The sequence below is a fragment of the Dermacentor albipictus genome, chromosome 6, assembly GCF_038994185.2.
Source record: "Dermacentor albipictus isolate Rhodes 1998 colony chromosome 6, USDA_Dalb.pri_finalv2, whole genome shotgun sequence".
NCBI classification, from domain to species: Eukaryota; Metazoa; Arthropoda; class Arachnida; order Ixodida; family Ixodidae; genus Dermacentor; species Dermacentor albipictus.
Window position 1 is genome coordinate 84282753 of NC_091826.1, and position 13953 is coordinate 84296705.

At 46.6% G+C, this 13953-nt stretch overlaps 1 protein-coding gene across 7 annotated transcripts in view; it reads right to left on the reverse strand.

Moving 5' to 3' along the window:
- The window catches only part of LOC139061257 (calcium-activated chloride channel regulator 1-like), a 323451-nt gene that overhangs the window by 271328 nt on the left and 38170 nt on the right, over nt 1–13953 (reverse strand). For 6 of the 7 annotated variants that reach the window (XM_070540974.1, XM_070540969.1, XM_070540970.1 and 3 more), the window contains 2 exons: nt 10250–10419; nt 3809–4097 (listed from right to left, as the gene is read on the reverse strand). In XM_070540974.1, the coding sequence (XP_070397075.1) occupies nt 3809–4097; nt 10250–10411 (451 nt within the window). In that variant the 5' untranslated portion in view covers nt 10412–10419. Of the gene's footprint in view, nt 1–3808; nt 4098–7016; nt 7151–10249; nt 10420–13953 lie in introns of those variants that run through there. The other variant, XM_070540975.1, reaches the window with a different exon arrangement.

Sequence of the window (13953 nt, forward strand, 5' to 3'; positions counted from 1 at the left end):
GTGATGGATTCTTCAGTAATCAAGAACGACAAAGGACCCGCAATTGAGCTGTCACACCCTGCTCCAAGTTACAATGACTACGCTGCACTACTGTCGTGACCGGCCTCGGCGTCTCGTTCGGAAACCTCAGTGGCTGCAATATTATGACTTTTAAGAAGAGCGGTGGGGTGTGACAGTGAAAGCCCATCACGGACTTTAGCAAAACTGGGTGGGATGTGAGTCTTCACGTATTCTGGCAACCTTGTGCCACATGTTGCGCAAGCAGGTGTTCACTTTCGCAGCCGCGTTTGGTGCGTGTCCACCACCACTGTAATTCTGTCGTGTTTTTTTGCGCATAAAACCTCGTTTATTCTCTTAAACGTCGTGCCCACGTTGTCCAGTCCTTACAAATGAACAAGAGATGTTTACTTTTTAAATCTCTTATATGCACATGAAGTACCCTTTTCATGGAATTACTACATTTCATTTTAAGACATTTGGTCGTATGGTGTCGATAATATAACCTGGTTCTTCCTTTTTAAACAGAATAACTTTGGCGATTTTCCATTCATGGGAAATCTACGCATTAGTAGAAGAGTAGAGTAACCTCTAAAAATATCAGTTGAATACTCTTGAAACAACAGTGCAATATTCCGTCCTAGCCATATGGTGAAGATTATATTCTTAACATGACCTGAGCTAGTTACGAATAGGGTAACACTGTAGTGCGACAAAGGTGGACCAAAAACAGAAGTTTCAAGGTGCTCTGTAAAGCCGTTTTTCTACCACCTAGCCAATACCACTAAGGAGTCCTGTATTTTGTGTGTAGTGCAATCTATTTAGTCTAGAAACATTCCCAATTTGGGAGTTTCGTTAAAGCAAGTTTCTTCCTTCAACCAAGGCAATCAAATAATGCGAGTTTGTTTTGGTTTAAATAGATAATCGGAATGTTCTTACTCAACTTTAGCGATTGGGTAATTGTGGCCCGCGTTGCCACAGCAAAGTTTGTTCAAGGAAATGTCAGATCTAACGTGAGCCAGATTACCCATCAACAAAAGAAGGTTGTGTCGTGTTCCTGCAGAAATCTTTATCTATGCTCCTGTCCCATACGCGCGTACCTCAAGCATCCATTGTGAATATCTATAAAACATGATACGAGTTCAAAGCACCAAAGCATGACTTCATTTTTGCACTTAGACAAAAACTCTCTGATTCAAATATTATCCAATATATAAGCCAATATAAAATGAAAGGTAAACTGTAATGGTAACACCCATTTCAAAATTCCACATTCTGTGGACCTGGAAATATATTGTTGCCGCATGACGAGGTTGAGTTTACCAGAGTATCGGTAAGAGCTTCCTAGAAAAAAGTGACTTTAGCAATAACATCAAACATCCTTATTATGAAAACATTTCTAATGACTAAACCAGGTTTCCCATAAAATTAGTACGTCCGGCTGGGTTGTTAGGGGAAGCTTATGTTCGGGGGCTCCTATAAAAATACATGGAAAAGGAGAAATAGTTTTTAACGGCGATATAAGGTATATAGGATTTGTTGCATTTAAATGGAAAAGTTAAAATATACTGATTTTGGCCGCGAATTCTGGCGGAAACGGCAGAAATTTGAAGTTTTCACAAAACGAAATTGTAATTTTTACAAGTCAGTAGCTTATCAATAAAAATGATATAAAAGCGCTCTAAATTTCACTTAATAGTAGATCAAGAGCGGACAAAGTTTTAGAATACATTTTAAAAAACGAGTAATTTGCGAGTGGAGGTTTTGCAAAATCCTTTTAAACAGAGTAACAAATTCACATAAGATAAATATTCACATAACAAGTTTGTTCGCTTTATATGATCTAATGGATACATTTTACAGAACTGCGATATCTGTTCTTGGTGCCGAGCTACAAAATTAAATTTCGTGCTTCTATCTGAAGCTTGCAAATTCTTAAAAATTTCTTATAAGTACATCAGGCCCTAAATCAAAATTCGGTTTCGGTCACAAAAATGTTGCGTTCTCTCTGAAATGTGAAAAACTTCATTAAAACCGGTCCAGGGGTTATCTCAGACAAGCCGATGAGGATAGCAATAGGGGCTTGTTCGTACGGCGTATCTTATTTTGTTACAGCGCAAGCTTGACCCCGGACAACAAAAGGCACATCTGACACACACAGCGCTACTATCAACAACAAATTTTTTCTCGTTCTCGTCGCTATATATTCACCGTCGACCCGTCATACAGCACGTCTAACATTTTTGGAAAAATCAACAAAAAAATATAAACTGGGAACCACGCGTAGGCAGTTTCTTGACTCACATATTGACAGACATGTGCATGTTCAACGCGAACAAAGATAATTCAGCTGTTTTGAAGATAATGAAATGGAACGTTTAATGACGCATGCGTCGCCGAATGTTCATATGCGCCTGGCTTCTATTATCAAGCGCGTCATTTCAGAGCTGCTTCTACTCATGATGACTGTTTCTTTAAGTCTTGGTTTGCACTTGCATCTCTGGCAATGGATGGCAAGAAAGCCGTCAGCGTCCACGTTGTTAACTTTGTTACTGAGTTCTCGTAGCCTGTCGTTTATGCATCTGCCTGTTTGACCGATGTGGGATTGTCCACACCCGACAGGAATACGGTATACCACACCGGCGATGCAATCAACGAATTTGTTTTTATGTTCTTTTTCGCGTGCGCTACGTGGGATTCTTTCTGGCCTTGTGTTTTTGCAGAGGCTGACCAATTTATTGGGTGCCGAAAACACAACGTTGATGCCGCTCCTTCCAGCAATCTTCTTTATTCTATGGAAGAACCCATGTATGTAGGGGATGACGGCAACCTTTCTTTTATTCATGTCAGTGCTCGACACGTGCACCTGCTCCGAACTGCTTTGCTGCGCCTTCTTAAGCAGTCCTTCTGCGACTGACACAAGCACGTGGCTCGGGTAACCAGCGCAGCTTAAACGCGAGGCTTGCCGTTCGAAGCTATCGTGCATTAGGTGTTGGCATGATTTTTTCAGTGCTTCGCGGAAACACATCTTCGCGATTCCCCTCTTCACAAGCTTTGTATGCGCGGAATGAAATGGTAAAAGTGGCTTACTTGCCCTAAGTTCGTAACACCAGCATGTTTCATTATCGGTGACCACAAACTTGATGTCAAAGAATCTAATCCTCCCGTCACATGGCATTTCAAAGGTCACTTCTAGTGGATTTAGACAGTCACGAATAGTGGTAAAAACAGGAGCACATTCATTAGTAAAACAAGCGGATTAACAGTCAATTAGAGCTAAAGAGTCGTCAACATATCTAAAATCTTTTACAACCATAGGTTCGTGACGGCGCTGTATTGACTGTAAAACCTTATTGACAGTTGCATAGATACATAGGGTGCCGTTAGGTTTCGTACGGAAGCAGGTACATCCACTGACAATTTTTTTTAATTACTTAGGTTTTATTTGTCATCTACGTTTATCGAGGACAAAGGTGCCCTGTATCTGCAGAAACAAGGAGTGTGTATAAGTTCTTGCCTAGCACCTGTGCTAAGTAATCTGTTTTTAGCCAAACTTTACAGAGACCTGTCACAGCGCCTTCACGAAGCTAAGGTTATAAAATGGGGGGGGGAGGGTTGAACCCAATCTTCCATTACACTACCTTTCTTCACTCATAATCTCCATTTCGTATTTGTATGCGAGTGCCGACCCTAGTACGTTAGTGTTGTTCGTGGGTGCTTGAAACAAATAATAAATACTACTACATTATTTGTCATAGTAATAACAATGACGTTAACAATAACCACAATAATTGCTTCAAAATTTACTTACTTGCGGTTGCAGACTCGTGCTTGTTTAGCTCCTTGAGTACATCAGACGACAGTTGAATGAAGTCTCCTCGCTCCCCGCACCCCCGTGTTTGTGTTGTGCTGAAGGGGTCCCCATCATCTGCTTTCATGACTTGGACACGTACGTCATTCTTTGAGAAGCAACAATGCGGCGAGCTTCGGGCATTTTTGCGTGGTGGCCATGTTTTTGGAAACTGCACATAGACTTGCTTGAAGAAGACTCGCCCAAAAGTAGCATTATGAAGAAAGATCGACGACGATCTCAGCAACACCTGCATGTTTGCACAAATATTTTATTATGGAAAGGCGCTTAAAAACAAGTACAGAGCTAAACTGAATACTGTTATTGTGCTGTGGCCTAGAGAGCCCGCGCAACATGGCCGTGAAGCCATGACCAGCACTGGCGAGAACGAAAAAATAGGCTCGGCATGCAGCAGCAAGAAAGCTTAGCTACCGACAAAACAATTGTCATGGCAAGATTCCTCAGCTTTCTTAACTACACCCACGTCCATGGAGAAGTCAGCTACCGCAATAAACGCGGCTGTTCATCACTAGTCAGCGGCCATGATTCGCGACCACAGAGATTCATTCGAAATGGCACGGCACGAAATACCGGCTGACCCCGCTTTTAGGGTGGTTAAACATGGACAAGCATGACACCCTTCAATGCTGGAGAAACCTTGACGTCTGCGATCGTGGCCCGACTGGCCAAAGCGCTGCCAGAAGGTACGACGTGTACACATGCAATATTCTTGCACTTCCGGACGTACCGATTTGTTTATTGTCAGCACTAGGCAGTTTTCGTCAGTTTAACTTCACGTTATACGTGGCGCATTACCACGATCTGTGATACCGTAGGGCCTCTAGGTAAATTCTACAGCTTTAGCATTGCGGCATGACGATACGTACGCAGCACGCAAGCGCTTTGCGGAACGTGGCAACGTGTGTCACGAGAGTGAATTTACTACATAGAAGTGATCCCGTGCGTAAACGTAGTCAAGCCGGCCAATATAAACGTGCTAGCCGAATTCCTAGCCATATTACCGCACAGTAGCCGCCGTTGTGCGAAAAACAAGCTAGAACTATGAGAGCCCCACGTGAGAGCCTCAGCGTACACGCGCGAGTCTGATGCGCGTGCGTACTCGGTGGCTACATACACGTCACGTAGCGTTCGTGTTGCGTTCTCCGCGTGCGGACTATGCAGAGCGTAGCACTCTTACGTAGGCGACCTATCAAGCACTAAAGCTAGACACGTTTAGTTAGACGTACGTAACAAGCCTCCATATGCTCCAAGGGGAGAGAAGTGCGCATGCGCAGAATGGAACACGTCTCTTTCAGGGATGCGTGTGTACGCGCGTTCTAAGATGCCAGCGTATCCAGCGGATTGCTGCGTCACACGCAAGCAAGATTTAAACAATCCATACAGCCGTGGAGAAAGACAAAATACAAAGAGGGAGTGTCAGGTGAGTCCCCTAGCCTCGTCAAGCCAACCTCCTCGGCAAGCCGACTGCTCTGCGAAGCCTTGTGCATGGTGCCTTTTCGGTACGAATAGGCGCATATGGTTGCCGGACAATTCGAGGTTGTTTGGTACGTGGTATTTAATAGTAGCGCCTGGCCTCACAAGCTCGGAGGCACGTATGAGTGGCTTTCTACAAGTGCGCGTGACCTTTCCCCTTCAAATTCGAAGCCTTGAAACACATAGAAAGGCTCGGGTGCCTGATCAATGAGAAAAAATTTTCAAGGCCTGACTTAAGCTTACCACCACGATTAGTGGAGTTGCCAGCCTTCTCGCCTTGAAACCTGCCCAAACGCCTGAGCGTGGTCTACCTTTCCAGCGTAGTCCTTAAGCTTGGTCCAATCAGCTTTCGTGCATTTAAACTGTGGTGCCTGTGTTCATGCTAATTTTTGTCCCGCTGTATCGCACTTAGGAAGAAGCGGCATGTTTTCAGGGACAGCTTTTGTAGCGTTTTCACTTAGTAAAGGCTCTACTGTTCATCTTCTGTTTTGAGAGAGTGACAAATACGGGCGCCAGTAGAAGACAAATAAGACGGTGGTTGTTGGTGCTCGCGCTCATTCCGCTCGGCCCTTGCCTGTATCTGTGCAATAATACAAAACGTCGAGCGCATCTAAACGCATACTGTCTATTTGTGGAGCGTGCTGCTTCCATGTTTCATCCAGTACCTCGGTACCCGGACTCTACCCCCAGCTTCGGCAAAGCCTACCGACGTGTCACAAAAAGGTGCTACCACATCACCGGTGGTCGCCGGCTCAGGCGTACTAAGACAGTGAGACCCAGTCTTTTTTAACAGCACCGAGGAGCATTTACGTCGAGGACTGGCTCACTTTGTATGAGCGGGTAGGGGCCCAGAATAAGTAGGATGACGGCAACAAACTGAGCAACATCAACTTTTACCTGGTGGGTGTGGCTCAGATGTGGTTCCACAACCACGAATCTTGATATTGCCAACAGGCCGTGCTTTAAAACGAGCTTTGCGGAAGTCTTCGACTGACCCGCTGTTCGCAAGTTCCGTGCAGAACGAGCGCTTACGCCATTTCGCCTAGCAATCCAGCAAGAACTTAACGTTCTACATTGAAGATATTGTCGACCTCTGCCGTCGTATCAATCCTGCTATGTCCGAAGCTGATAAAATCAGACACATCATCAAGGGGATCGAAGAAGACGCCTTCGAGAGGCTGACTGCCCAACATCCCCAAGCTCTCACGGGCGTCGTTCAGTACTGCCAGAGCTACAACGAGCTGCGGGAGCAGAGTTGCGGGAACAGCAGTCTGTCTCCAGCTACGATCCTTCGTCTCTTACATTCGCCATGATCCTTGGATAGCCTCTCTTCTAGAATATTTGTCTTTACCGTCACCACGCAGCACCGACCGCTCGCTTCACCGCACTGCTCCCCACTTTGCCATTACTGGGGCCCATTTCAATATTTCTTAACATCTTCTGCAATGTCATGATTCTTTGCAAATAACTTTTTGTTGTGTTCTCCGAAACTGATTCGTAATATTTCATATGTGAGTAGAATATGGCATTATACAATAGAAGCTTAACCGTTGGTGGCAGAATATCTGTTGGCGTACATTAGTCCAACAATGTGAGACAGTTCTTAAACAACGTGCTCTATAATAATTTCCCAGACCATATTTTCACTGAAACAGAATATTTTGAATGCACTTACTATTTGTATCTTTACGTTGTGCAATGCCTGAGGTAATATTAACCGTCTTGCATTTCGCAAGGTATATGATAGATTTCGTTTTGGTAATGTTTATATTTAATTTGTCCAGTTGCGTCCATGTATCTAATTCCACAAGCGTTCTGTTCGCTCTCATAATTAGCTCATCCGTACTTCCTGCAGAGAATAACAGTGTCGCATCGTCAACGTAAATGTCAAATTTCACCATTGGATCGACGTAAACAATGTCATTCAGATATAGGGTAACGAGAAATGGGTCCACAATACTCCCTTAGCGTACGCCGTCAGATATGGGTAATATTGCCGCAGAGAGCTCTCCACATGCCAGGTACGAGCACTCTCGTGAGGCACCTTTGCAAGCGTCTCATCGCTAAAGCTCATTACTCGTCGCATCGCCATTAGAAGAGCGCCAGCAACGCCTCGTGCATGGCGATACAGCGCGTGTCTCCCGTGCACGCGCTCACGGCAGCACCCGAGTCTGCCGTCCAATGAGAAGCTACGGCGTGGCTCTTGGCCTTCGGGGCGCGTGAGAAGTGCGTTCGGCGGAGAGACGCGGTTGATTGTGGAATAGGCTGCTGTTAACTCCTCTTTTAAAAAGTGTGTGAATGCTTAATATTGAGTTTCTGGGCACAAGTTCGCCCACAATAAACCAGTGTGTTTAGTGTGCTTCATTGAAGAGTGCTACAATATATTAGAAGAGCAGCCACTGAAATACAGGTACTGCTTGCGCTCACTAAGGTAGGACGTGAGAAGCGATAGAATCGTTCCGCAAAATCCGTATATTTCTAGTTTATTTACCAGGATGAAGAGACTTAAATATTTGAAAGCGTTTGTAAAATCAACGTATATTCACAGGGCAACTCGTTTCCTTTCGAGCGATTGCAGATAAATTATTCTTGTTCTAGCAGTGCCATTTCCGTTTATCGATCATTCCAGAAGCCACACTGCGCGCAGTGAAGGATATTGAATTGTTCGCTAAAACTTGTTATTCTGGTAAGAATCATTGCTGAATACATAGTTCAATGTGTAGAAAAAACTGGGAGTTGCATTAACAATCATCTTAAAACACCGAGATTACAAAATATGGTTCAATGCCACTAGGGAATCCCCTGCCGTGACTGCGGCTGTCTGCCCCTTTTTAATGCGATAGCATTTTTCGTGAATATTACGCTCACTTTTCGGGGTGCTGCAACCATCTATGCATGTTTGCATCTTTTCCCCACGTACCTCAATCACTGAGTAGGAGGTTCCCGAAACGGTAGCGTATCGGGCAGCTGCGCTGAGGTAACAGGGTTCGAAACCAACCATAGGAACAACTTGGGTCACTGAGTTTGCAGGAATGTGAGCATAAGTGGCACTTCTCAACGAGTCTCTTTCACACCGACATGTCTCAGTATATACGTGGGACAAGGGTAGGTACTGCTATTCGAAGACAGCCTTTGACGTCGACTTCGAATACTGAATATGCGCCACTCAAAATCTGCTGGTCTCCAATGAACGTTTTTGGCGCCAACTTGGGTAACTGGTTCTACAATATCGAAATGTATGCCTTAAGTTTCGCTGGCGCGACGCGCGAACATAGCCACGCCACAAGAGTTCCTCGAGGAGAGTAAACCAAGACATTAGAAGGCTGCACTTGAAATACACTGGGTATGTGGCGCTTTTTAGTGAAGGCTTGTCACACCAACGCTTCAATGAGCTGCGCCATTAATGCACTGGGCATGTGGTACTCTTTAAGTAACCTCTAGGCTATATTCTTTGGTAACTGAGTACGTGCCACGGAGTGCGCGGCCAAGCGAGAAAGCTATCAACGTTCGTAGGCATCGGCACGCCATGCACCTTATCTCAGTTGCCACACGCAGATTTCTTGGCACTTCCAAAAGATGACGCAGCGCGTTCAGAGAGAAGTCAGAGAGAAGCGTCCGCATGCCCTACTACGCGTTTCTCAGCCTTCGCCCGCACCTGCAAGCCATGCATTTCAGAGGCCATAGGCAGGCTTTGCTGCGGCCACCGAAAATTGCCCCGAGTGTCCATAGGGAAGAACTAAAGAGGAGTCCTGCTGAAGTACACGCCTTGCACATTACTCTTATCGAAGCCAGCAATACGTAGTGTCGCTATACTGCACATCGACAGTCACTGTGAGATCGTGAGATCAATTCTGCCGGAAGTTTTTATCATTGCGTGGTCAGCACAAAGCACAGCCCAGAGTTAACGAGCTAAACTGCACAACTGCACTAGATTAGAAATTTTGATAGATTGTACGATCGTTCGCCGTCCATCGCACTGACACCAGGAGATAATTACCTATCTAAACCACTTCGAAACATTGTAAGGCGCTCACGGAATGAAATGCTGCAGGGAGCATTTAGTATAACCCTGCATATGTGCGAAGTACTCGAGAGTACCATGTCATATCGCTAAGCACCTGGTCACCAAACGTGAAGCGGACACTGCTCTAAGTGTACGTGCCAAAATTACGTCGATTTCACATGAACTCCAGCCCGTGGACATGAAAGTATGTGCATTGGTTAGCCCTGAAGTGGGGGTTTTCATTCCGAGAGCACTGTACATGTGGCTTCTGAAGTGCTCACGTGCGGCAAGTGAAATGTACATCCTGCTGATGGATAAGACGCTTTGTTTGCTTCACTTCCCACGCACGCACTTGTATTGTAGATAGATATCATGCTTCAGTCATGAATATTCTTTATGTTCGTGCTTCCTTCATCGGTTCCGTGTGTGTCTCTCTATCTTTTCCCCGTCTATTGGGAGGTTTTAAAATGGCACGATGGATAAAAACGCAGCAAGACAATCTTTGTTTATTCATGTAAACCACCACCTGATAGAGGGCTAAAGCTAGAGCGGGAACGTTATACATGACTATACATCGCACTATAAAAAGACACATAAATACAATAACATGAATGATCGAAAAGAAACGATGTTAGCGAAGTGCTTACCAGTGGTAGCTATGAATACTTTTATTGTTAGTAAATGAATGTTACCGGGTAGAGAATTCCAAATCTCTATTGTACATACAAAAAAAATGGTACTTGAATGTGTTAGCACGGGAATAAACAGGTGCTAAGTTCAAGGCATAGGAGCTACGAGAAACTTGCGAAAAATTTGGCATTTTCGGTCAAATGGCACTGATTTACTACATCTGAGCACATCACTTTACAACTAGCGCAACATCAAGTGTAGAATCTCCTACTTGCCTTCAAGTTTTCGACGAGCGTTTCGTTCGGAGGTACGTCGGCGTGGATACCGACTAACAAGTCCATATAGCCTCCGTCTCTTTCATCAATCCGAACCGCATTCGCGTTGTAAAGATGCTCAAAGAATCCTATTGTCAAAAGCAGAGGCCAAAACCCAACCATGACTGTTTCTGCAACGGAAGCGAGAAAATATAATTAAAATGAACGTTTTCATTATGTATTTACCGAGCTATTTTTAGTGTAATCCTTACAAGCAAGCTCAATTAACTGTATGCTAATCATGCAGCTGGGATTTTATCTGTAACTACCGTTGCGGTTAAAGTCGTTATAAAGCTTTGGTACATCCAGCGAAAATATGGAACCAATAAGATATTGTCGCGTGGTCGTGACGTCAAAGAACACAGTAGCAATACTGTGAACGACAAAACTAACTTTTATTGGGCGAACCTGTGCCCAGAGAAACAGGCTGCACTTATAACACAACGATAGCGGCGAACATGGTCGGCAATCGTCGAAAATATGATCAGCGGGTCAAGCGCGTCGGCTTTTATAGATCAGTCGTGGAATGTTCCAGATTAACCGATGGGACCCGCGTGCCTTCCACAAAGTTCTGCACTATTCGCGTCGCGCATACATGCAATCAGATTACACAAGTTGCGGTGAACGACAGTGGACGGAACCATCGATAACATTCCAGAAACTTCTGTTACATGCAGGCGCGTCCTGCGCTGCGCGATAACATTTGTTAGGCGGCCAAAAACGTCGTCGCCCGATAAAGATAAGCACACGTGTCATTTCCCCCCTCTTAAAGTGCATCGACCCGATGCTGCAAAAAAACGAAAGTAATAAATAAGCACTCGTAGCAAAGAAAACAACAAAATAAGGGAAGTTCGTTAGCGTCCGTAGAACGGTTTAAGACGCACCACGTGGACCACTTCAGGTCGTGCGCGGCGCCGCTGTGAATGCGAAATGCCGTCTGGCACGACCTCATAGTCCAGTGCGCCAATACGTCGGATGACCTTGTAGGGTCCGAAATAGCGTCGCAGTAGTTTCTCACTCAGTCCTCGTCGGCGTATCGGGGTCCATACCCAAACACGGTCGCCGGGCTGGTACTCGATGGAGCGTCGTCGGAGGTTGTAGTGTCGGCTGTCAGTATGCTGCTGGTTTTTGATCCGTAGGCGGGCCAGTTGTCGGGCTTCTTCGGTGCGCTGGAGATAGGTAGCGACGTCAAGATTCTCTTCGTCAGTGACGTGCGGCAACATGGCGTCGAGAGTCGTCGTCGGGTTCCTGCCGTAAACCAACTTGAACGGCGTGATCTGTGTTGTTTCTTGCACCGCCGTGTTGTAAGCGAATGTTGCGTACGGCAGGGCGGCATCCCACGTCTTGTGTTCGACGTCGATGTACATCGCCAGCATGTCGGCGAGGGTCTTATTCAGCCGCTCCGTAAGACCATTCGTCTGCGGGTGGTAGGCCGTTGTCCTCCTGTGCCTTGTTTGACTGTAGTTCAGAATGGCTTGAGTGAGCTCCGCTGTAAAGGCCGTTACTCTGTCGGTGATGAGGACTTCTGGGGCGCCATGTCGCAGCAGGATGTTTTTGACAAAGAATTTCGCCACTTCGGCTTCGCTACCTTTCGGCAGTGCTTTAGTTTCAGCGAAGCGGGTGAGGTAGACCGTCGCCACGACGATCCACTTATTTCCGGTTGTTGACGTCGGAAAGGGTCCCAGCAAGTCCATCCCGATCTGCTGGAATGGTCGGCAAGGAGGCTCGATTGGCTGTAGTAATCCGGCTGGCCTTGTCGGCGGTGTCTTGCGTCGCTGACAGTCTCGGCATGTTCTGACATAACGGGCAACGTCAGCCGTCATGTGCGGCCAATATTCTTGTATCCTTTTCTTGTATCCTCGATAGTGTCCGGGAAAATCCTAGGTGTCCAGCGGTCGGATCGTCACGTAGGGCGTGCAATAATTCTGGACGAAGTCCTGACGGGACAACAAGAAGGTAGTTGGCGCGGACTGGTGAGAAGATCTTCTTCACGTGTAGATTGTTTTGAAGCGTAAAGGAAGATAATCCGCGCTTAAATGCCCTGGGGACAACGTCGGTGTGCCCTTCCAAATATTCGACGAGGCCTTTTAGCTCCGCGTCTGCCCGTTGCTGTGCAGCGAAGTCTTCCGCGCTTATCATTCCAAGGAAGGCGTCGTCACTCTCGTCGTCTTGCGGCGGCGGGTCAATGGGGGCGCGTGATAGGCAATCGGCATCGGAGTGTTTTCGTCCGGACTTGTAGGTGACAGTGATGTCGTATTCTTGTAGTCTGAGGCTCCACCGCGCTAGTCGTCCTGAAGGATCCTTTATATCCGCTAGCCAACACTACGCGTGATGCTCGCTGACGACTTTGAATGGCCTGCCATAAAGATAAGGGCGAAATTCAGCTGCAGCCCAAACGATGGCGAGGCATTCTTTTCTGTCGTAGAATAGTTGCCTTCCGCTTTTGACAGCGACCGGCTAGCGTAAGCTATCACCTGTTCGACTCCGTTTCTCCTCTGGACTAGAACGGCACCGAGGCCTAGGCTTCTGGCGTCAGTATGGATTTCTGTATCGGCGTACTCGTCGAAGTGCGCAAGTACCGGCGGTGACTGCATGCGTCGTTTGAGTTCCTCAAATGCGTCGACCTGCGGCGTTTCCCACTTGAACTCAACATCACATTTAGTTAGACTTGTCAACGGCTCGGCGATGCGTGAAAAGTCCTTGACAAAGCACCTGTAGTAGGCACACATGCCAAGGAATCTACGCACTGCCTTCTTCTTGATGGGTTGCGGGAACTGTGCGATTGCAGCTGTTTTTTGCGGGTCTGGACGGACACCAGATTTGCTGAATACGTGGCCTAGGAACAGAAGCTCATCGTAAGCGAAGCGGCATTTCTCCGGCTTCAGAGTAAGCCCTGACGACTTGATGGCTTCTAGTAATGTCGCAAGCCGCTTGAGGTGATCGAATCGTCGAAATTTCCGGCGAAGATGACGACGTCATCCAAGTAAACGAGACAGGTCTGCCACTTCAATCCTGCTAATACCGTGTACATGACGCGCTGGAACGTTGCAGGCGCCGAGCACAGTCCGAATAGCATAACCTTGAACTCGTAGAGGCCGTCTGGCATGGTGAAGGTTGTCTTTTCGCGATCCCTTTCGTCGACCTCTATTTGCCAGTAGCCAGGCTTGAGGTGCATCGATGAGAAGTCGTTAGCATTGCAGAGCCGATCCAATGCGTCGTCTATCCGTGGGAGGGGGTATACGTCTTTCTTCGTGATTTTGTTCAATCGACGATAATCGACGCAGAAACGTAGGGTTCCGTCCTTTTTCTTAACTAAAGCTACTGGAGAGGCCCACGGGCTTTTCGACGGCTGGGTGATGTCGTCGCGCAGCATTTCGTCGAGTTGGTGTCTTATAGCTTCGCGTTCTCGCGTCAAAACTCTGTAAGGGCTCTGGCGGTGTGGTCGAGCGCACTCTTCGGTTATTATGCGATGCTTTGCGACTGGGCTTTCTTGAATCCTCGATGACCTCGAAAAGCCGTCTTTCTATCGTCGAAGCAGACTTCTGAGCTGTTGCTTCTTAACCGCGGGGAGACTTGGATTTATGTCAAAGTCTGGTTCGGGAACTACGGTCGTCGGGGTAGATGCGACAGAATCCGAGAGGACAAACGCATCGTTGGTTTCCTGA